The 25,130-nt window shown below is 39.5% G+C and overlaps 1 protein-coding gene across 1 annotated transcript in view; it reads right to left on the reverse strand.

The window, feature by feature from the left end:
* KDM5A (lysine demethylase 5A) overlaps nt 1–25,130 on the reverse strand; it is a 96,199-nt gene that overhangs the window by 62,298 nt on the left and 8,771 nt on the right. Inside the window, exons 4-11 of the mRNA XM_007526242.2 lie at nt 21,039–21,209; nt 17,836–17,970; nt 13,194–13,299; nt 11,080–11,171; nt 10,347–10,505; nt 6,739–6,858; nt 3,571–3,729; nt 1,045–1,226 (exon numbers count right to left, since the gene is read on the reverse strand). Coding sequence (XP_007526304.1) covers nt 1,045–1,226; nt 3,571–3,729; nt 6,739–6,858; nt 10,347–10,505; nt 11,080–11,171; nt 13,194–13,299; nt 17,836–17,970; nt 21,039–21,209 — 1,124 coding nt within the window. The remainder of the gene's footprint in view (nt 1–1,044; nt 1,227–3,570; nt 3,730–6,738; nt 6,859–10,346; nt 10,506–11,079; nt 11,172–13,193; nt 13,300–17,835; nt 17,971–21,038; nt 21,210–25,130) is intronic.

The following is a 25,130-nucleotide window of genomic DNA, read 5'->3' on the forward strand; positions in this document are numbered from 1 at the left end:
AGAGGTTCACAGGCCGGGAGTGGTATTCCGAATAGAATGCACGTTATCCTGAGCAAGCATCAGAGATCAGGCACCCAGTCTCCACCTACAAGGAGAAGCTTCACAAAGCAGTACAGCAATGCTACTTGATTTTTCTGTCTCTATAAGAAAAAAGAGGCCAACAGGAGTAGTGGGTTGTCATGCAGACACTGAGTCCCAGCAACAACCACTGGGAGCACAAATAGGAGGAAAAAGAAAGGCCAGAGAAATACTTCACTTGGATTTATGTGCTGCTTTGCTATGTACAAGACCCCAACGCACTGAAAGAAGTTTTGGCGCTAGGGTCACTTTTATACACTCTATTTAAAAAGTACTTATGATAAATAATTTTTTAAATAATAAAGAGAAGGGGGGTTGGAGAGACATCTCAATGGGTAGGATACACTGCCATGGTTCAAACAAAGCCAACTTTCAACTGCAGCAACACTTGGGAGGTATAACAGAGAGGGAGGAAGCTCTAATGCTATGGGTATTCTGGGAGCAGTGAAATCTCTCACACACGAGGCTCCTATTTTACCAGTAAAAAAAAAAGGAGGGGGAAATGTCTGAGATACTATAACCTAAAATCTCTTTTTCACCTCCAGGGTGTCGGCACTACAAGTCCACTGCTCCTGGTAGCCACCTCCCCCCCCCCTTCTTTCCCCCCATTTTATTCATTAAGACAGAAAGGAATTGAGAGGACAGGAAGATAAAACACCTGCAGACCTGCTTCACCGTTTGTGAAGTATCCCCCCCTGGGGGGGGGGGGGTGTTGTGTGTGTGTGTGTGTGTGTGTGTGTGTGTGTGTGTGTGTGTGTGTGTGTGTGTTCAATGCCAGATCTTTCCACATAATACTATGTGCACTTAACCAGGTGCATCAACACCCAGCCAAACACATCACAGTATTATATATACCACTTTCTGGCAGGAAGTATTTTTTTTAAATCAATCTTACCCCTAATACCACTTATTCCACCTTTTAGAAGATCACTATGTGTGTGTGCTATGAGAAAAGATGGTACACACCAGTGCAAATAGTTGATAGAGTAACTCCAGTGATCTTCAATGTGCCAACAAAAAGATGAGAAACACATTCCCACATAAAGCCAGGGCACCTTCATGCCAGAGATATCTACATTAATATGTGCAAGGACAGACTGCTCTAGGACAGGCATGTTATTCAAGTTCCAACCAGAAAGTGCATATTCCTATAAAGAAGAAGAAAATGTAAATGGTAAATCATAACAAGTAGCCAACAGAAAGCAAGGAATTCTCTTAAGTGAACATTTTATAATATAAACAAAAATCTATTCTATATAGCCTATGCTTTTTGCACTCTACTACATTTAATTCATATACCTTAACATTTAATCCTATTTCCTGCCCGACAGTATTTAGATACCTTTTCAATTATCTCAGATACTTCTGGTTTACAATGAAGTACATAAGTAAAGGTTTGTGTGACTAACCCTTAGTTTACTAGTAAAATTGTGAGACTCAGTTACAAATTGCTGTATGTGTAATATACTCCATGGAAAAAGAACTTGAATAGTTTGGTATATATGAAGGCAAATAGTGAGGCACAGAATATACTGTTCTAACAGAAGAGCAGAACAGAATAGTCATACTCAGAAAGACAGGAAAGAAGGCTAGGGTCCTTAGATTTTACATTTTAGTGGCCCCAAAGGTGGAACAACTGGATAAAATTGAGGCCCTGAATTTGTGCCAGAATGATGTTCTGGTTCTCCCCACCTGACTCATTAGTAATTTTTTTGGTCTTACATTTTAGACTAAGAAGCTTAAATTTTATCCTAAATTTAAAAGGAAAATAAAGCATTTTGATTTTTAGCCCAGAAGGTAGGACAGTGGCTAAAGCATTGGACTCTAAAGCACAAAGTCCTGAGTTGCATCCCAAGTATCATGTACTAGAGTAATGCTCTTGTTCTCTACTTCTCAAATAAGTAAATTAATTTTTAAAAATGGATTCTGAGTGACCATTTAATTTTTTCAAAAAAAAAAAAAAGATTATGGAAATTTTGAGAGAGTCAGGCGGTAGTGTAGTGGGTTAAGCACAGGTGGTGCAAAACGCAAGGACTGGCTTAAGGATCCCAGTTCGAGCCTCCATCTCCCCACCTGCAGGGGAGTCGCTTCACAAGCGGTGAAGCAGGTCTGCAGGCATCTGTCTTTCTCTCCCCCCCTCTGCCTTCCCTCCCCTCCTCTCTCCATTTCTCTCTGTCCTATCCAACAATATTAATAACAACAAAAATTTTTTTAAAAATTTCAGAAGCAAACAAAAGCTTAGTCAACTTCCAAAGATCCATCAGTTTTTAAATTTTAAATAAAAGTAATATATGAGACTTTTAAAGAGTCAGTATGCAGAAAACAGTATGTCAACTGCAATCTGAGTTATGACCTTATGTAACTTTTAAATAGGATATAAAACTCTTAATTGTTGCTATTATAAAAGTGAAGAAAAAGAGACAAGAGCAAAAGTAATGATGAGAAATGATCACCCTGGGTGAGGTGATAGCATAGTAGTTATCTAAACAGACTCTCATGCCTGAGGCTCTATGGTCCTAGGTTCAATTTCCCATACCACCATAAGCCAGAGCTTAGTAATGAATGCTCTGGTTAAAAAAAAAAGGAGGGGAGTGGGGCGGTAGCGCAGCGGGTTAAGCGCATGTGGAGCAAAGCACAAGGACCAGCATAAGGATCCCAGTTCGAGGCCCTGGCACCCCACCTGTAGAGGAGTCGCTTCACAAGTGGTGATGCAGGTCTGTAGGAGTCTGTCTTTCTCTCACCCTCTCTGCCTATGTGACAGGCCTTCACTACTGTTATAGTTTAAATGTATATTTCAATACAGCTAAAATGCATACCCACCCAGGTATTAAAGGAAAATTAATTCCCGACCTATCAATGAAACAGAATTTTATTTTAATATTAAATCAATCTCTAAATTGGTTAACCACGCTAGGCAAAACTTTTCAGTCTGAATAAAGTTTTAAACTTTTTTTTTTTTGCCTCCAGGGTTATTGCTGGGGCTCAGTGCCTGCACTATGAATATACTGCTCCCAGAGGCCATTATTCCCATTTTTGTTGTTGTCCTGATTGTTATTGTTGCCATTGATGTTGGCTAGGACAGAGAGAAATCAAGAGAGATGGGGAAGACAGAGGGGAAGAGAAAGGTACCTGCAGACCTGCTTCACCACTTGTGAAGTGACACCCCCTGCAGGTGGGGAACCAGGGCTTGAACCAGGATAATTATGCTGGTCCTTGGGCTTCGTGCCATATGCACTTAACCCACTACGCTACCGTCCGACCCCCTAAGCTAGTAATTTTTAAAGGCCATCTATTTTTTTTTAATTTATAAAAGGAACATTGACTACACCATACGATAAGAGGGTTTTAACTCCACACAATTCCCACCACCAGAACTCCGTACCCCATCACCTCCCTTATTTTATTTTTTCAAGTTGAAGGTTATTTATATTCCTACTCTACAAAGGTTAGATTAGTTGGGGGTAAGCACACGCCTGAAAACTATGTGCGCACCTCCTCTTCCGGTAGCATCTTTCTCCGGCCATCCTTGACAGGAAATCCACTTCCAAAGTCCTTTGAGGAGATATCGGCTCCATACTCTACAATGACATCTTCTTCAATGCTGCTCACCAGCCGCCAAAATTCCTTTTCTACTAGTTCTGTGGGAACCATCTATATAGGGAAAACAAAGATGAATTACTACCTCACCATAACTATAACCCCCTACAACAGACAGCAGTCATGTGTAGTTAACACTTCAATTGATATAGGATGGTTAGATGTGACAGCAGGCCCAACTAACTACACTATTGGGTTGTTGAAAAAGTCATAATTTATTTTAGCTGTTTTACTATGCAAAAATGTGTCATGACTTTTCTGACAACCCGATATATGGCCTATATGAGTGGTAGTTCATACCAGAGGTTTGTGTCATCGTATTTTATGATGTTCACACAATCAAACTACCAAAGAACATATTTCTCATATCATAACTCAATCAGGGAGCCAGAAGATAGTTCACCAGGTAGAACACACTTGACTATGCTCTAAGACCCAGACTTAAGCCCCTAGTCAACACACAGTCACCACAGCACAGAAGCTTCCTGAGCAATAAAGCAGTGGTGTAGTCTCTCTCCTGTCTCTCCCTCTTTGTCTCTCTCACTCTAATATTGGGGTAGGAATACATAGGAAATAGTGGAATCATTCGGGTACAAAAAGCCACAGCAGGAGGTCGGGCAGTGGTGCAGTGGGTTAAGCACATGTGGCGCAAAGTGCAGGGACCTGTGTAAGGATCCCGGTTCGAGCCCCCAGCTCCCCCACCTACAGGGGAGTCGCTTCACAGGAGGTGAAGCAGGTCTGCAGGTGTCTATCTTTCTCTCCCCCTCTCTGTCTTCCCCTTCACTCTCCATTTCTGTCCTATCCAACAACGAACAACATCAACAATGATGCAATAATAACCACAATGAGGCTACAACAACAAGGGCAACAAAAAAGGGGGGAAAAATGGCCTCCAAGAGTGGTGGATTCATGGTGCAGGCACCGAGCCCAGCAATAAGCCTGGAGGGAAAAAAAAAAAAAAAGTCCCCATTATTAAGCAGTACAAGTAAACAAGTCTGATGAGCACAAATATGTTAAAAAAAAAAAAAAAAAGAAAAGAAAAGAAAAACAGAACTTCATTTCTAAGAGCTGAAAAAAGTGGGACTGTAGGGAATCCAGCAGCAGCGCAATGGGTTAAGCACTGGTGGTGTAAAGCACAAGGACCAGCGGAAGGATCCCAGTTTGAGCCCTAGGCTCCCCACCTGCAGGGGAGTCGCTTCACAGGCGATGAAGCAGGTCTGCAGGTATCTTATCTTTCTCTCCCCGTCTTCCCCTCCTCTCTCCATTTCTCTCTGTCCTATCCAATAACAATGACATCAATAACAACAATAAAACAATAAGGGCAACAAAAGGGAATATTTTAAATAAATTTAAAAAGAAAACTAGAACTGTAGTATTTTTTGCACGAAGGATAGAAAGCTAAAGACAACTGGAAAAACAAAAACCTGGATGTTCAAAAAAAACATGAACTTGGGGGGGGTCGGGCGGTGGCGCAGTGGGTTACGCGCATGTGGCGCAAAGCACAAGGACCAGCATGAGGATCCCGGTTCGAGCCCCGTCTCCCCACCTACGGGGGAGTCGCTTCACAGGCGTTGAAGCAGGTCTGCAGGTGTCTATCTTTCTCTCCCCCCTGTCTTCCCCTCCTCTCTCCGTTTCTCTCTGCCCTATCCAACAACAAACGACACCAACAATGGCAATAATAATAACCACAATGAGGCTACAACAACAAGGGCAACAAAAAGGGGGAAAAATGGCCTCCAGGAGCAATGGATTCATGGTACAGGCACCGAGCCCAGCAATAACCCTGGAGGAAAAAAACAAACAAAAAAAACATGAACTTGGGGTGGGGGTGATAACACAATGGTTATGGAAACACACTCTCATGCTTGAGACTCCAAAGTCCCAGGTTCAATCCTGTGTTATCACCAAAAATCAGAGCTTAACAGTACTCTGGTTTAAAAAATAAATAAATAAACATAAACTTAAAGAAGCAGCAAGCTAGCTCACCTGGACAGTGTGGCTGTTTTGTCATTCACATAATCTAGGTTCAAGACTATCCCCCACCCCAACACACAGGCACAAGATTATGGAATCTATCTCTGTATTTGAAAAAAGTCAGTTTGGAGCAGTGAAACTCCAGTGACCACAAAAACAAACAATAGCAATAAGAAAACAACAAGCAAAAAACTATAAACCTAAACTTTTTTTTTCCTTCAATGTGCTTCCCAACTAAGTATAAAGATGACCAAAGAACATCAAGGCAAAAACAGAAATGCAAAAGCCAAGGTTGAGTTTTAAGAGCTTACCAAATAACTGGACAGAGATTTTTAAAATTCAAGGCCCCCTTGGAAAGGGAACAAGCCTCATATTACAAGTAACTAAACAAAAACAGTAAATGCCATATGCTTCCTGCTTTTTCATAAAGGATTACTCACAGGGGCTTAACAAATAACTCAAGGATCACATTAGACTATTTTAACATGAGACTAGCCCACTGGTACATCAGACAGTGAATGTAACAAACAGATGCCGGGCCCTTTCAGAGTCAGATCTGGTGTTCGTGTTTTCTTCATGCTAGTATGCTACAAAATAGTATAAATAAAAAGCAAATCAAAAGATTCATTTACTTATTTGAAAGAAAGAAAAAAAGAAAATCACTGTACCCCTCTGGTACATGTCATTTGGGACTGTATATGCAGGCTCCAGCTCAAGAGTTCAGCACTTCACTACACCAGTTCCTAGACCACATAGAGCTCTTAGGAAAGTCACTGTCTCTTCTCAAATCGTCCTAAAAAAATACACACATGGGGTCAGGAGCACAGCGGGTTAAGTGCACGTGGCGCTAAGTGTAAGCATAAGGATCCCGGTTGGAGCCCCCAGCTCCACACCTGCAGGGGAGTTGCCTCAACAGACAGTGAAGCAGGTCTGCAGGTGTCTGTCTCTCTCCCCCTTTTTGTCTTCCCCTCCTCTCTCCATTTCTCTCTGTCCTATCTAACAACGACAACATCAATAACAACAACAATAACTACAACAACAATAAAAACAAGGGCAGCAAAAGGGAAAATATTTTTAAAAAATACTCACATGAACTGGCATATTGAAATAATCTGACTTAAAATTATCTGCCATTTCTCCAAAGCTCTGAAGTGTATACTCTCGCACAGCTTGTTCAAATCCAAAGGCTTCTCTAGGTTTATTACATTCCTAAAAAGAAAAAAATATCTACAATTAGCACACTAAAATGGAAATGAAGAAAGTATCAAGGAATTACCTCCTTAGATAATTTCCCTAAGTGAGACAAATATTATCAACCCTAGACAGCAAATCAACTATCAATTACCTGTAGAAAATAATAACCCAGGAATCGGGCTGTAGTGCAGCAGGTTAAGTGCAGGTGGCGCAAAGCACAAGGACCGGCATAAGGATCCCGGTTCGTGTCCCTGGTTCCCCACCTTCAGGGGAGTCGCTTCACAGGTGGTGAAGCAGGTCTGCAGGTGTCTGTCTTTCTCTCCCCCCTAGGTCTTCCCCTCCTCTCTCCATTTCTCTCTGTCCTATCCAACAACAACAATAATAACTACAAGGGCAACAAAAGGGAATAAATAAATATATTTTTTTAATTTTTTAAAAAAGAAAATAACAACCCTCAAGTAGACAGCTGGTAGCTTTAGACTTGGGAGTTGCCATTAAGTTGTGGCACCTAGATAGACAGCTGTAGAACTACTAACTTGCAATCAAGCTCAGGGATGCCTATCTTTATCAGTTTATGAGTGTATTTCACTGTGGAGAAAATTAAAGTTCAAGGGTAAAGGATATCCACTGGATACCTAGTTAGAAGAATTGTTTATCTTACACTATTAAACATGACTCAGACCTTTTTTTTTTAATCCTTTTTCTAAATCATTTTATTGGAATAAGTAATGACTGACAAGGCTGTAGTCACACTAGAAGTTTCTTATCTCCCTGTAATACATGTCCTGTGCACCACTGTCATCATTCACTGAACTCCTCCATCATGCTCTGGTTTCCACACTCACTCGCCTCCACCCAGCTTTCCCACACAGTCCTTGACTCTGCTGCACTAAATCACAACTGTTCTAAGCCTCACTCTATGTTTTATCTTTGTTTCTTAAGTTCTGCCTATCAGTGAGTTCATTCACTATTCATCCTTTTCCTTCTGTCTTATCTCACTTGATTTGAAGCTTTATCCAAGAAGCAAAAGACAAGATTTAATATTTTTAACACAAATATCCAGAGTAGGACTACTTCTGAATCACCTAACCTTGAGGATAATAAGCTACGCAAAGACCATAAAAGAACTTTGATTTTATCCAGATATACCAAACCAACTCGTCCCCTTCAAAATCATTTTTCTTTTATAAATTTTACTTATGGGGAGTCGGGCGGTAGCACAGTGGGTTAAGCACACGTGACACAGAGCGCAAAGACCAGCTTAAGGATATTGGCTCAAGCCCCCGGCTCCCCACCTGAAGGGGAGTCGCTTCACAGACGGTAAAGCAGGTCTGCAGGTGTCTATCTTTCTCTCCTCCTCTCTGTCTTCCCCTCCTCTCTCCATTTCTCTCTGTCCTATCCAACAACGACAACAATAATAACCACAACAATAAAACAACAAGGGCAACAAAAGGGAATAAATAAATAAAATATTTTAAAAATTTTTTTAAATTAAAAAAAAGAGAGAGAGAGAGAGAGAACCATAGCATCACTCTAGCGCATGTGATGGTGGGGATCAAACTTGAGACCTCATGCTTTTAAGTCCAAAACTTTGTCCACTATGTCACTTCCCCTCTGGTTGTTCCTGTTATATTCTATCACAACATTTTGCTAAATAGAGTAAACACATTTGAAATGTTGACTCAATAACATTATAATCTTTCAATAAGAATAATTTAGTGTAAGTTAAAATGTAAGTAAAAAGACATCAGTCCACTTGGCTGTACGATACTTAACCTTCATATCTACTAATTTTACCTTTTTTTAAATTTAAAAAAGAAAAAAAGCTGGGAAATAGAGTGCAGCACTGACATAGATGAAGCCCTGACTTCATGTACTGCATGGACCAGAGTGATGTTCTGATCTTTCTCTATCTCTCTCTCGGGCACACCCAGTTGAATACACATTACCACGTACAAGGACCCAGGTTCAAGCCCCTGGTTCCCACCTGCAGAAGGGAAGCTTCATGAGCCGTGAAGCAGGACTGCAGATTTGTGTCTCCTATTTTATCTCCCCCTTCCCTCTCAATTTCTCTCAGTCCTGTCAAGTAAAAGAAGGCAGGGGAAGGGGAGTGTGAGTGGCCACCAAGAGTGGTATATTCATAGTCCAGGCACCAAGTCCCAGTGATAATGCCAGTGGCAATGAAAAAAAAGGGGAAAGAACCAGTTAGACAGTTCACCTGGATAGTGTGCTAGTTTTGTCATGTAGTCAACCCAGGTTCAAGTCCAGTCCTTTTTTTCCTCTTCCCTCTTCTTGATGAGTCTCTCTCTTTAAATTTTATCATATATATACATATATATATATATATATATATATATATAATTTTTTTTTTTTTTTTTTTTTTTTTTTTTGGCCACCAGGGTTACTACTGGGGCACAATGTTAGCACTATGAATCCACCACTCCTGGTGGCTATTTTTGCTTTGTATTTTATTAGTTAGGACAGAGAAATTGAGAGGGGAGGAGATATAAAGAGGGAGCGAGAAAGAGAAACCTGCAGACTTGCTTCACTACTCATGAAGCTTCCCCCCTGCAGGGAGGCAGCAGAAGCCTGAACCCAGATCCTTGCACATGATATGTGTATATAACCAGGTATACTACCACCTGTCCCCTCCCCACTCTGTCCCCCATCCCTTACTACTCTCTATCTGAAAAAGTCATCTCAGAGAAGTGAATCCCCCAGCAACCACAAAAAAAGGAGGGGGGGGAACGCCAGGCACCTGGTTAAAAGCACACATTATAGGAGTTGGGCGGTAGCGCAGCGGGTTAAGTGCAGGTGGTGCCAAGCACAAGAACCAGCATAAGGAATCCGGTTCGAGCCCCCGGCTCCCCACCTGCAGGGAAGTTGCTTCACAGGCAGTAAAGCAGATCTGCAGGTGTCTACCCCTTTCTTTCCCCTCTGTCTTCCCCTCTTTTCTCCATTTCTCTCTGTCCTAACAACGATGACATCAATAACAACTATAATAACTACAACAATGAAAAACAACAAGGGCAACAAAAGGAAAAATAAATAAATATTTTTTTAAAAGAGCACACATTATAGTGCGCAAAAACCCAGGTTCAAGCCCCTAGTATCTACCTGCACTTCAGGGAAACTTCACGAGCGGCAAAGTAGGGCTGCAGCTGTCTCTTCCTGTCTCTTTCCTTCTCAATTTCTGTCTCTATGCAATAATAAATAAATAAAAATTTAAAAAAAAAAAACTACAGCCTTTCTTCACACTTATTGTTTCCCAAGTGAGTATTGATATACAGCAATAAGCAAGATTATCTAAGAGTCAAAAACAATCTTTCATAGGCAGCCTGCCACAAGACAATTGTTTCATTCCCATTCAGCATCACTCTTACCAAACACTAGAGATTTTATGCACTGAAAAAAACAGAAAGAGGAAATTTTTTATAATGTTTTTACTATGAGTGTGTTACTGTTCTTAAGCTTTAAAAAATCCACAAAAGTTAGGTATATACCTCAGCAACACATTTAGGACACCTCCAGTCTCCTTTGGGCACGTCAGGCAGTGGGGGGATCAAACAAAATGTATGGTAACTGTCATCACATCCATCACATAAAAGCAACTTATCTTCATTATTTCCCCGACCACAAAACATGCAAACATAGAGATCAACCTGTTAAAAAACAAAACAAAGCTCTATTTTTTACATAGTAATTTTTTATCTGGAATCCCTTAATTGAAACAAACAAAATAATATATACTAAAAAGCACACATATCTCAAATCATATTTACTTTAAATAATTTTACTCAAGCAACTTTTCAAAAAGCTTCCTAAGTTTCTTCAGAGCTTCTACAAGCACATTAATAACAAAACATTTTAAGGTATTAGAAGACTACAAATCTAGGATATTTGAAAGTCAATTTATACTAACACAATATACCACTTGATCTTCCTATATACAAATATCTTTTAGTAGAGGATGAATATTGGACACTGTCTGCTATACAGCTCAGGGGTTTACAGATTTACATTCTTTCACTGAGTTGTATACAAGGCCTATGGCTTAATGGGCTCAGTTTACATATGAGACTAAGCCAGGTAAACATAACAAACCAAAGCTACAACTTTATATTCACCATCAAGTCTCCTAAACAAATGAACTGTCAGACAAAGACACAGCAAGATAAAAAGTGCAAAACTAAAATGAAAATAAATCCTTTCCCTGACACATCTCAGAACACTTACAAAGTTAACAGAGAGAGTTCCTTTCCGTTGTCTCATTTGCATGTTAAATGCGTCTGACCTGTTGGTAACTTTTCGTCTTCGGGACACCTCATCTTGAAATAAAAATAGTTATATAATAATAGCAAAAACTAATGTTGAGAGCTTACTATGGACCAGATACTATTTTAAATTATTTAAAATCTCACAAAATGTAGGTAAATAAACTATTACCCCCATTGAAGATTAAAAAAACAAAAAACTTAGAGGTACAGAAAGTTAACCTGCCCAAAATCACAGCCAGTGGCAGATTTACGATTTTAATCCAGGTAATCATGTTCCAGAGACCTTAACTACTAATTTATTTTGTATTTCCAGTATGAAGTACTTACCACAGACTTATTTGATTTTGCCCATTCACCACAACAATTACAAGGATGAAGAAAGAAAAATGCCCTTTATTCTTAAAAGGTAAAAATAAACATGATTTTGTTTATAGTTTATACTTAATAAGTTCTATCACACTGTATGTTTTGGGACTGCTGGGACAATCTTCTAGAGTGAGGTCCACAATCTGAATAACATGACTTATTCAACATGAAACACCGTAACGTGACCTGTGACTACAGCATTTCATTAACTTATTAGTTAAAAATATACCAAGGGCAATGGAGATAGTATAGAGGCTTTGCAAAAAGGTTTTCATGTCTGAAGCTCCAAAGTCCTAGGTTCAGTCCTCTGTACCATAAGCCAGAGTTGAGCAGTGCTCTGGTCTCTCCTCCTTCTCCCTCTCTCTCCAAGATAAAATGAATTTAAAAAAAAAAAAAACTTTAAAATTATGTACCTGACACAGTACTTATTAAACTGAGTTTTAAAACTGGTAAATGTACACAAACTCATGGAATTAGACCATTGCATTAACAAGTGTACTCAAGAAAAGTTTCAAGCATACTAAGCTGAAGGACTAGGATTTCCTCAGAACTAACTTAAATTATCACAATGTACCAGGCACCTAAACAAAAATCTTAAACTTATAGTTAGAATTTCAGTCATAAGTTCTTCCTAGTTTATTAGTATAGACTAGAGTATCACCTATTTACCTTTGAATTTAAAGTTAAAAATGATAGACTAACCCAGGTGAAAACAATTATACCACTACCCTTTAGAAACTGCAGTAAATTTGTGCCACATATTAGGTGTAAACAAACATTTTTCATTCAAAATATTATAAAACTGAAAATCTGAATTCTCAGATTTTAAATTCAAGATCTTACTGAGAACTAGGGAGACAGTATAATGGTTCTGCAAAACACTTTCACATGCACTCCTGGGGTCCCAGGTTCAATCCCCAGCACCACATGCCCAGAGTTTAAGAGTGCTCCGGTGGGTCTGTATCTCTCATTAAAAAATAAAAAATAATTTAAATGTGTCTCACAATTCTAAGATTTTATGACACTGAAAAAAAAAAAAAGGGAATCTGCTTAAGAACCACATTACAAGTGTACAATTTTAAAGACAATCCCAAGGCAGAATATAATTGAAATATCAGTTGAATCTAGTTATAGCCATATATCATTGTATCTTATTTGTTGCTCTTAATTTTTACAAGTATTTTTACTGGTGGCCAGGCAGTGAGTGGCACATCCAGTTGAGTGCACACAATATTATGCTCAAGGACCTAGGTTTAAACCCTCAGTCCCAACCTATGGGGAGGAAGCTTCAAAAGAAATTAATAAGGAGGGTGTCTCTCCTTTCCCCTCCCTCATTACTCCCAACCCTCTCAATTTCTCAAGATCCTATCAATAAAGTAAAATAAATTAAGTAAAAAAATATTTTCTTGGGTAGGGGTAGATAGCATAATAATTATCCAAAGAGACTCTTATGCCTGAGGCTTCAAAGTGCCAGGTTCAATCCCCCCATACCACTATAAGCCAGAGTTAAACAATGCTCTGATAAAATTTTTTTAAAAAAAATGTTAATGAGAAAGAAATCGAGAGGCAGAGTGCATCACCCTAGTATATGCAGTGCTGGGGATCAAACTTAAGACCTTACACTTCCCAACCCAACACTTTAGCAACTGAGCCTCCTCCCAGGCCACTGAACCTTATTTCTTATCATAACTAAGTAAGAGAATTTACCTTCTTTATCTTTTGTTCCCATTGTGAGACCCACAACTTTAGGACCAGCCCCAAAAATTCGAAGTTTCTTCAGTTCTGTATTTCTAGTCACTTCTCCAGATTCTGACTAAAAAATAATAAAACTGGCATTAGTCTACTTAGTCTCATCATAAATTTATTTTCTCACCCAAGAAGTTTCAAGATCTTCAAAATAAAGGGGGATTTCTCCTCTCTTTACCCACTTATTGTCTCATTACAATCAAAACACAACACCAAAAGATTAAGCAACACACAAATTCCATTCCACAAAAGAAATTTGTCATAAAAGAATAGCTACTGATTTGATTCTGTCCAGGAACAAAAATTAGTGATAATGACTGGTATAATACTGATAACACAGTAGAAAAATAATGGGTACCTTTGATTAAAGGATAAAATGCCCATCCTAAGGAATGAATAATGACTGTTCTGGGGACCCAGAGATGGCTCACCCAGTAGAGGACATACTTTAGCATGCACAAGGACCTGAGTTCAAACCCCCTGCCAAAACATGGGAGCATTTGCACAGAAGAAGCTTCACAAGGGATAGAGCAGGGCTGTGTTATCTTTCCTTCTCTCTCCTCCATTCTGTTTCTCACCCTCTATCTAAAATTAAAAAGTCTGTCAGGAGCAGCGGAGCTGTGTAAGCAGAGCCCCAGTGATAACCCTGGTGGAGGGGGGAGGAATCACGGTCCAAAGTCAAACATGTTAACAGTTTTTCTCTTTGTTGATAATCACCTTCCCAGGGATGGCAATCCTGATCTAGCCAAACACACATAAGGAAAGTCTACTGAAGGAAGTCTGAGAAAGACTGTCACCTTTGAGGGGGAAAAAAAAAAGCTTCTGAAAAAGTAAGCAAGCCCTTTTGTCCCAACTTCCTTTCCTACTGACAAGAAACTCAGGCTGGTGAAAGCCTGGTATTAAACTCTTCAGGAGTCATATGACAAATAGGATACACCACCACTAGCACAAGGAAGAAAGATGGAAAGCCTAGACCCTTGGTAACAATGAGACAGTAATGTGGCAATTTGAAAAATACTTATTTCTAAAAAATCCCAAGTGCTTTTAATATGTCCTTATGTGAAAATGATAATTTTTTTAAATGTTTTAGGTTGTTTTGTGCTAGAAAATAGTACTCACAAACTAGTGAAGACATGCCACAAGAAGACATGAACCAGTGGTAAGGGCTACCAGAAACCAATTTATTATTATTTTTTTTAAATATTTTTTATATTTATTTTTTTTATTTATTCCATTTTGTTGCCCTTGTTGTTTTATTATTGTAATTATTATTGTTGTCATTGTTGTTGGATAGGGCAGAGAGAAACGGAGAGGGGAGGGGGAACACAGAGAGAGGGAGAGAAAGATAGACACCCGCAGACCTGTTTCACCGCTTGTGAAGCGACACCCCTGCAGGTGGGAAGCCAGGGCTTAAACCAGGATCCTTATGCGGGTCCTTGTGCTTAGCACCACCTGCGCTTAACCCGCTGTGCTACAGCCCGACTCCCTATTATTATTATTATCTTTACTTATTGAATAGAGACAGCCAGAAATCAAGAGGGAAGGGGGTGATAGCGAGGGAGAGAGACAAAGAAACACCTGCAGTCCTGCTTCACCACTCATGAAGCTTTCCCCCTACAGGTGGGGGACTGGGGGTTCGAACCTGGGTCCTTGCACATTGTAATACGTGCACTCAACCAGGTGTGCCACCACCTGGCACCCCCAGAAACCAAATTTAGATCAAGAATGAATTAAAAGTTGCTCATGGGGGACCAGATGACAGCTCAAGGATAAGGCAACTTAACAATGTGCAAAGACTGGATTCAAGTCCTACCACGTCTTTGGAGCACCATGAAAACTCATGTAATCTGAAGTGGCCTGGGAAATGGTATAATAGCCAGAGAGCTGAACTTGGAAGCATGAGGTCCCAAATTCAATCCATAGCATTACATCTGCCAGAGTGATGCTCTGGTCTTTCTGTCTCCCCCTAATTAATAAAGGAAGGAAGGAAGGAAGGAAGGAAGGAAGGAAGGAAGGAAGGAAGGAAGGGGGGGGGAGGGGAGGGGGGAGGGGAGGGGAAGGGAGGGGAGGGCAGAAGAAATAAATGGCAGAATGTGTTAAGTAAATTGATAAACAGGAATAAAAGAATTTTCATAACTGTTGTTTCTTGTTTAAGAGACTATTGGATGGTCATGCTTGCCACTCTCACCAAGCTAGAAAATATTAAATGAAAATCAAATTTACCTATAAATAACAATCCCTATGCCAATAAAATGTTTTCCAAAATTAGTTCTGGAAAAGGTGATAGTGTGAGAAATACTCATTTTGGCATGCTTTTACTGTGGCCATCTGGTGAACAGAAAAAAAGATGTCAAAAGGGTGAAAGGGGGGAGGGGAAATGCCAAAAGAGGGGAATGGTATAGAGGGGAGAAAGGGGAAGAGAGAAAGGGAAACGAGAAGGGAAAAAATGTTTATTGGGAGTGGTGGATTCATCATGCAGGCACTGAGCTAGTGATAAAACTGGAGGCAATTTGAATGAAGGAATAAACAGTGGAGCAGTACTACAAGGTGTCTCTCTTAAGACGCTCAGTGCCTATACAACTCCACCACTTCCAGCACCTTTTTATTTGTTTTGACAGAGGGTAAGAGAGAGGAAGAGATAGGAGATACAAGCAATACTGTTCCAACGTCCAGGAAGTTCCCCCTGCAAGTGTAAACCAGGGAACTGAACCTAGGTTCTCAAGCATGGTAACATGTATGATAATAAGCAAACACCTGGCCCTTATTTTATTTGTTATGAAAAATAGATCAGAGTACCACTCAGTCATATGTGGTTCCAAGCTTCACACATACAAGGAATAAACCCTATCCACTGAGTCACCTCCCTAGCCACTAGAACTTACAAATTCATTATGAGGCTATCATTCCTACGAATTTCCATTAAATTCACATTCCCCATCCCAGACACCTACCTCTCTACCATCAAAATACTTGAGGCTAAAGTATAATTTGGAAGCTATACAATGAGCATGAACTCAGAACAAAGAAAGTAGACATGGTATGAAATAAAAGGTATCACCTGAGTTCCAGAAAAGCAAGATATAGTATCATTAGCCTGCCACTTCAGTGACAGACTCTTTGCCCCAAATGTAGTGTGGGCTCCTCTCTCCCCCTTCAGTGTAAACTTTAACCACTCGCCTAACACACTGCTTCACTAGTTAGAACCGAAGAATGGGTCCAGTTAATAATGAAGCTAGTCTGTTCACCCTTATGTTAATTTAAATGAACTACCTCTGAGATTGCTGAGAGCACCAAAATGTCTGTCCTGTAACAAAAGTTTTAAAACTACAATTTTGAGGACCACAAAGAAATGGCAATAGGAAAGGGGGGGTGACCTACAGACTAATAAGGTACTAGAGCATTTCTCTTTTGGTATAGTCATTAGGCTCTGAAATTATTTAAGATTAAAAGAAAAGTAATACACATTATAAAAATATTGGGATAATTAAGTAACTGTTTCTTTTTTAATTTTTTTATACTTATTTATTTTCCCTTTTGTTGACCTTGTTTTTCATTGTTGTAGTTACTGTTATTGATGTCATTGTTGTTAGACAGGACAGAGAGAAATGGAGAGAGATGGAGAAGACAGAGGGGGAGAGTCGCTTGTGAAGTGACTCCCCTGCAGGTGGGGAGCCGGGAGCTCAAACCAGGATCCTTATGCCAGTCCTTGCGCTTTGCGCTACCTGCGCTTAACACACTGAGCTACCACCCAACTCCCAAGCAACTGTTTCTTAAAAGAATGAGAGGAGAGTAAAATTCTTTCCTGGGTGGAGGTAGACAGCATAATGGTTATGCTAAGAGACTCTCTTGTCTGCAGCTCCAAAGTCCCAATTTAACCCCCTACACCACCATAAATCAGAGCTGAGCAATAATCTTGAGTAAAAAAAAAAAAATTCCCACTGCTCTCATTCCTGCTACCCACAAAAATAAAATGTACTTAGAACTCATCAGCATATTTACAAAATCAATGCTACAGAATCTAGAACTCCCCTCTTGGTATATGTCAAAATTTATCTCAAAAATAAATGAAAAATATCCTATACATTGGGAGTCGGGTGGTAGCACAGTGGGTTAAGCGCACGTGGCACAAAGCGCAAGGACTGGCAAAGGGATCCCAGTTTGAGCCCCCGGCTCCCCACCTGCTTGGGAGTCGTTTCACATTTCTCTCTGTCCTATCCAACAACAATATCAAGAACAACAATACCTACAACAGCAAAACAGTAAGAGCACCAAAAGGAAATAAATATCAAAAAAGTAAAAAAAGAAAAAAAAGAAAAATAATATCCTATATATTTTAAAAAGCAGTTAAAAGGGAGCTGGGTGGTGGCTTACCTGGTTGAGTGCGCATTACAGTGCACAAGGACCTGGGTTCAAGTCCCTAGTCCCCACTTGCAGAAGCAAAGCTTGATAAGCGAGCGGTCTGTGTCTCTCTCCCTATGTCTCCCAACCCCCTCACAACCTTTGCCTCTATTTAAAACAACAGTTAAGTAAATGGCCTCTCATAACCAGATAATTGTTCTGCACCATCAATACATTTAATACATTTATTAAGTGGTGTTTATACCTGAGATTTCACACGTCTTGTTCTCTTTGGCAGAATGTTCATTCTTGTTCCAGGCTCTGGGGAAGTCTGAACTTCAGTACCAAGAACCTCAGGCTCCACTTTTTCCTTAAGATCTAAATTAGGCATCTGCACACCCTAAAGAAATAGAGCACAAAAAGTAGTCTCAAGTGTTGGTATGCTTCTAAATTCTGCTTGTAAGACCTTCTGTTTTGATCATCACATTAGGTTCCCTTGTATTACTAACAATGTGGTCTATTTACATAGTTACTGTTTTACCTGGGTCCCGCCCTGCCTGCAGGGTATTGATTTAATCCCCACTGGTTAGATGGAAGCTTTCTATGTTCTGTTCGAGCTATTTTTTTGCTCCGCCCCCTCTCCTAGTCATTTCCTTTCCCTTGTCACTTCCGGTGAAGAGATGCATAAAAGGCGATGTATCTGATTAATAAATGAGATACTGGTTCCCAGCTCAGCCATGAGTCCCTCTGGTTGTCTCTCTACCACCCGTGAAGCTAGCCCAACCCAGCAAATGGTGCCTTGAACAGGGACTGGCACTCAAGGATAATCATATTTGAAAGCCAGGGTAGAAATAAATTTCCAGTAAATCTCTCAAATGAAATCAGATGACAATTCTCCCACCAAACTGATCTACTGATTCAAAAATGTTAACAAAATCCTAGCAGATTTTTCTTGTAGAATTTGAAAAGATGACCCTAAAAATAAAGAGAAATGCAAAATGCTTGAAAATTGTGAAAAAGAACCAAGTCACTACAGGATATCAAAACCTACTATACAGCTAAGATACTCAAGAAAATATAACACATGTTAGAGTGAATATAGGCAGAAAGCAGCCAAAGATAAAAATAAAGACCAGAAATAAACCCACATTTACAGCCAACTGATTTTCAATAAATAAGGGAAAAGGTAATCTTTTAGACAAATGATGCTGATGCAACTGAATATTCATATATTTCATTTCACCCTAGAAGTGATCTTAAACCTTTACCTTACACTATATACATACAAATATAATGTTCATTCAAAATATTGATAGGTCACAAAATAAATACAAAAGGTAAAACAAAGAAGAAAATCTTTGTTACTTTTGGTTAGAAAAAGGTCTTTTGGGGACTCGGGCGGTAGCGCAGGTGGCACAAGCTCAAGGACCGGCATAAGGATCCCAGTTCGAGCTCCAGCTCCCCACCTACAGAGGAGTCGCTTTACAAGCAGTGAAGCAGGTCTGCAGGTGTCTTTCTCTCACAGTCTCTGTCTTCCCATCCTCTCTCCATTTCTCTCTGTCCTATCCAACACCAACAACAATAAAACAACAAGGGCAACAAAGGGAATAAATAAATATTAACAAAAAGAAAAAAATCTTTTTTAAATTTTTTTATATTTATTTTCCCTTTTGTTGCCCTTTTTTTTATTATTATTATTGTAGCTGATGTTGTCATTGTTAGATAGGACAGAGAGAAATGGAGAGAGGAGGGGAAGATAGAGAAGGGGAGAGAAAGACACCTGCAGACCTGCTTCACCACCTGTGAAGGGACACCCCTGCAGGTGGGGAGCCAGGGGCTTGAACCGGGATCCTTAAGCTTGTCCTTGCGCTTTGCTCCACGTACACTTAACCTGCTGTGCTACCGCCCGACCCCCCCCCCCACCTTTTTTTTTAAAGATATGGCAGGAGAAGCACAATTCATACAAGTAGGGGAAAGAAGGATGAGTGAATTATTTTCAAGTTAATGATAAACAGGCCAGGAGAAAATATCTGTAAAACTATGTATCAGGTAAGGGGCTTGTATCCAGAATATATATATATATATATATATATATATATATATATATATATATATATATATATATATTGTGACAGGCAACCCAATTAAAAAAAAAAAAGATTGAAACAGACAACACCATCAAGGAAGATATACAAATGACTAATATACACATGAAATGATGTAATTAAAACCACAATGAGATACCACTACACACCCACTAGAATGGCTATAAGCAAAAAAACTGACAATACCAAGTGTGGAGAAACTGGAGGTCTCTAAATAACTGGTGGGAATGTAGAACAGTTCAGCCACTTTAGAAAACACTTAGGCAGTTTCTTAAAAAGTTAAGCATAAACTTACCATATAACCCAGCAATTCCACTCCTAGCTATCTACCCAAGAGAAATGAAAACATGTCCACACAAAAACTTGTTCATGAATATTCACAGCATTATTCATAATAGCCATAAACTAGAAACAATCAACTTTCCATCAGCTGGCATATGGATAAGCAAATGTGGTTTATTAATGTCCTGAATATCATTCGGCCATAAGAGGAAATGAAGGAATACTAAAAAATATGGGTGAACCTTGAAAACAGGCTAATTGAAAGAAGCCAGCATATGGTAAGGTTTATACCATACGCTGATTCCATCTATGTGCAAATTCTAAAAGTTAGTAAAACTATTGTCTGAACTAGTAGGTCAGGAGTAGTCTGGACTTAGGTATAAGAGCAGGAACTAACCACAAACACAATGGAACTTCTTGAGCTGATGAAATGTTCTGAAACTGAACTGCAGTGCTACATTACTATACAATTTACTAAAACTTCCTAACTATTACCTACAGGGTATATATAACTCTTTGGTACATCAATTATAATACTTATCTAATATATATATATACTTTTAGCAGGAGTAATTTTTTTTTTTAGAATTTTTAAAAAATATTTATTTATTCCCTTTGTTGCCCTTGTTTTATTGTTGTAGTTATTGTTGTTGTCGTCATTGTTCGATAGGACAGAGAGAAATGAAGAGAGGAGGGGAAGACAGAGCGGGGGAGAAAGACAGATACCTGCAGACCTGCTTCACCACTTGTGAAGCAACTCCCCTGCAGGTGGGGAGCCGGGGGCTCAAACCGAGATCCTTATGCCGGTCCTTGCGCTTAACCTGCTGCTCCGCTGCCACCTGACTCCTCGAGGATTCTTTTAAGGAAGTAACCTTCATTTCCACTATCCTGTATCTTAAAAAAAAAAGAGCTGTAGGTGTTTTGTTTTGTTTTTTTTAAGACTACACTTTGTTCCCCCAAATTTTGGTCCCTCTAGAAACTGCCGTGCACAGTCAACTGCTAACTTGTTCTGGTGAACACAGCCTGAAGTCTAAACTTGACAAGAGTGGATTTATCCACTAAGAAAAATGGTGCCTCTTACCATAAGGCTGACGCCAGATTGGAAAAGCTCATATGGGTAGAGAATTCTTTCATAATGAGACTTCAAAAGAGACCCAGTTCCTTTGCCTGGAAGGTATCCCAAGCGGCTCCCCACTTTAGACCATTTCTTCTCTTTGGTAACCATTTCAAAACCTCCTTTGTTGGCAACAATCTGGAGGGGGAAAAAAGTGAAACTTATTTAGGGATACAAGGCAGATAATTATTCTAACATCTTATCTGTTAAATACAAAAATTATTCTGGGCCCAGATTTCAACAGATAATCTAAACAAAATCTATAAATGATAAAGGAATGGATTAGCAACAATTCTTAAAAGTTTTGAGCTCTCTTAGGGGGCTGTAGCATAATACAGCACATGTTTTAAATATGAGGTTTCAGGGTAGGCAGTGTAATGGTAATGCAAAGAGGCTCTCATGCCTGAGGCTCCAAAGTCCCAGGTTCAATCCCCTGCACTTCCATAAACCAGAGCTGAGCAGTGTCCTGTAAAAATAAATAAATAAATACAATAACCCCAGACAAACACATAAAAAAACTTTAAGTATAAGCCTACCTTCAAACCCAAGCAGTTCAAAGTACCAGATGAATTTACATTTTGTACAATATGCACTTTGAGAAAATGAAACACATATAGTATCCTCATGGAACTTAAAAGAATAGTTAAAAATTGACCAAAAAATGGATATAATATGCTACATAGTGCAAAATGAACATAAATTAGAAAGCATACTGAAATTAGAAAATGGATCAAATAAATTATAGAACTCTAAAAATGTCAAGCCAACTATGAATTCAGACAGTATTTCAAAAGAGAGACTAAAGGTTTTTCTAAAAAAAATTGGGAGTTGGGCAGCAGCACAGTGGATGATGCGCAGTTGATGCAAGGACCAGCATAAAGATCCTGGTTCAAGCCCTTGGCTCCCTACCTGCAGGGGAGTCGCTTCACAAGTAGTGAAGCAGGTCTGCAAGTATCTATCTTTCTCTCCCCCTCTCTATCTTCCCCTCCTCTCTCCATTTCTCTTTGTCCTATCCAACAACAACGACATCAATAATAATTACAATAAAACAAAGGCAACAAAAGGGAATAAATAATAAATAAATATTTTTTTTAATTGTAGTGCTGACTTTAATGTAGCACAAATAGACTTCCTAGCTTCTTACCACCCTAAAATAAAATCCCTATTCTCATCTGCTCTCACCTGGTTCCTGTTTATTAAACATTTTTTCCTGATTTGTATCTTACCACCTTGAGTCACCAAGTTGCAGATGTTACTAATATTCCATCCTGAACTCCCTGGATGGATGTCCTCACCAATGTGTCCTGGAAGCCCACCTTCCCAGGCTGGGGATATAAATCAACATGCCAATGCCCATATCCAATGAAGAAGCAATTACAGAAGCCAGACCTCCCACCTTCTGGACCCCAAAAAGAACTTTGGTCCATACACCCAGAGGGAGAGAAATATTAGGGAAAGATGACCAGAGGGCTCTGAACTCCAACTCCATTAGGACCCGGGGGGTGGGAGTAAGACATTCAGAAGTAGTAGTAAGGGGGCTGGGCAGTAGCACACCAGGTTAAGCACACATAGAGCGAAGCCCAAGGACGAGCATAAGGATCCCGGTTAAAGTCTCTGGCTCTCTACCTGCTGGGGGGGGGGGGGGTCTGCAGGTGTCTTTCTCTCCCTCTCTGTGTTCCCCTCCTCTTTCAATTTCTCTCTGTCCTGTTCAACAACAGCAGCAGCAACAACAATGGAGGCACTGTGCCCCAGCGATAACCTTGGAGGCAAAAAAAAAAAAAGTAGCAGTAGTAGTAAGTTTAAGTGTTGACTTAGGAAAGAAGAGAAAGCAGGACCATAGGGGAAAAAAATGCATAAGAATGTAGATAAACAGATAGTTATTTAAAAAATACACACACATATACTAAGGTAGAAAATAATGTAGGCGAGAAAGGTCCTAAAAAATGTACAAGCCAGGGGTCAGGTGTCTCTAATTCTCTATGTATTTCTGTTTTCATTTCTTTTCTTTTTTTTTTACCAGAGCACTGCTCAGCTCTGGCTTATGGTAGTATAAGGGATTAAACCTAGCTCTTTGGAGCCTCAGGCATGAGTCTCTTTGCATAACCATTATGCTATCTACCATTGTCGCTTCTCTATGCATTTCTCTCCCTCTATCTCACCTCTATCAAAAATAAATAAATAAATAAATGCCACCCAGAGTGACAAAGTAGTCATGTAGGCACTGAATCCCAACAATAAACCTAGTGACAAAATTTTTTTTTTTTTAAATTATAACCTATTTACATTTTTGTTCAAGAAACTAAAATATTTCACCAAAATAGGAATAAATTAAATAATAGACATGAAATAGGTTTAAGGGGTTAGGAGCTAGGGCCACAGAGAAGCAAAAAAAATTTCCAGAATGGCAGTAGTGAAAGGAAATTCCAAGGTTGGAGAGATCATGACAGAGCTTAATAGTTATGCAAAAAAAAAAATATATATATATATATACATATATAAAAAATATATATATGTATATATATATATTTTTTCCCTCCAGGGTTATTGTTGGGACTCAGTGCCTGCACTACGAATCAATTGCTTCTGGAGGCTATTTTTTCCTTTTTGTTGCCTTTGTTGTTTATCATTATTGTTGTTATTATTGTTGTTATTGCTGTTGTTTTTGTTGGATAGGACAGAGAGAAATCAAGAGAGGAGGGGAAGACAGAATGAATTAATGAATGAATGGATGCTCAATGTATTTCAAAGTCAAGTCTTGAGCCAGGAAGGCAGCAAGTAAAGAGCAAATACAAGAACCTAAAAATATATTCAAATTCTCTGTATTTTCTACAATTTTCATTCCAAATCTCTTGCTAGAAGATAAAATGTCATAGTAGTGAAATATTTACTAGATGACACAAGTCAGATTAGTGATTAGCTTAGGGGAGTCCACTAGACCGCTATAACAGTTCTATATCCTGATCAAGATGGGAACTACACAAGTTCAGCCAACAAAAAGATGTATGTTTAATATCTGTACATTACACTGTAATATCACATATCGATATAAAGGAATAAACTAGTGTGGCCTGTGTGACAATATCATTATGCCATTTAGAGAACACAAGTATAAACAAGGGGGTCCGGCAGTAGTGCAACGGGTTAAGTGCACGTGGCACAAAATGCAAGGACCGGTATAAGGATCCCGGTTTGAGCCCTTGGTTCCCTATCTGCAGGTGGGTCACGTCACAGGTGGTGAAGCAGGTATGCAGATGTTTTTCTCTCCTCCTCTCTGTCTTTCCCTCCCCTCTCCATTCCTCTCTGTCCTATCCAACAACAACGATATCAATAACAACAATAACCACAACAATGTTAAACACCAACAAAAGGGGAAAAAAAGCCTCTGAGAGCAGTGGATTCATGGTGCAAGCACTGAGCCCTAGCAATAACTCTAGAGGCCAAAAAAAAAAAAAAAAAAAAAAGTATAAGCAAACTAATAGCAAAATCTGTCTGCTTTTCAGCTTTAAATCATTTCCAAGGTTCAAGGGATATGATGTCCATGGAAACTTAATGGCAGGACTCCAACAAGACCAGTACAGTCAAGTTTAACCTCTAATCACAATATATCTGTAATATGTACTCAGCCTGTCAGAACACAGATCATGCATACCTGAGGCCCAGGTTACAGGTTCAATCCCTGACACCACCAAATGCCAGAGCTGAACATCTGAGTGCCCTGGCTGGATGGAAAGAGAAAAGGGGGTGGGGGACCATTTTCTTTCTCTCTTAACATTAAATAAATAAAAATTAAAAAGCCAGGGCCGGGTGGTGGCACATCTGGTTAAGTGTACACATTACAATGCATAAGGAACTGGTCAAGCCCCTAGTCCCCCACCTGCAGGGAGAAAGCTTCACAAGTGGTGAAGCAGGGCTGCAGGTGTCTCCCTTGTCTCTCTCCCTCTATCCCCCATCCCTCTAAATTTCTCTGTCCTATCAAATAAAATAAAGTTTAAAAAAAAGACCTTTAAAATTTATTAAAAAGCAAAATTAAGCATGCATTCTCTTAAATGTATGTCTGGG

This window comes from Erinaceus europaeus, chromosome 4 (assembly GCF_950295315.1).
Source record: "Erinaceus europaeus chromosome 4, mEriEur2.1, whole genome shotgun sequence".
Taxonomy (NCBI): Eukaryota; Metazoa; Chordata; class Mammalia; order Eulipotyphla; family Erinaceidae; genus Erinaceus; species Erinaceus europaeus.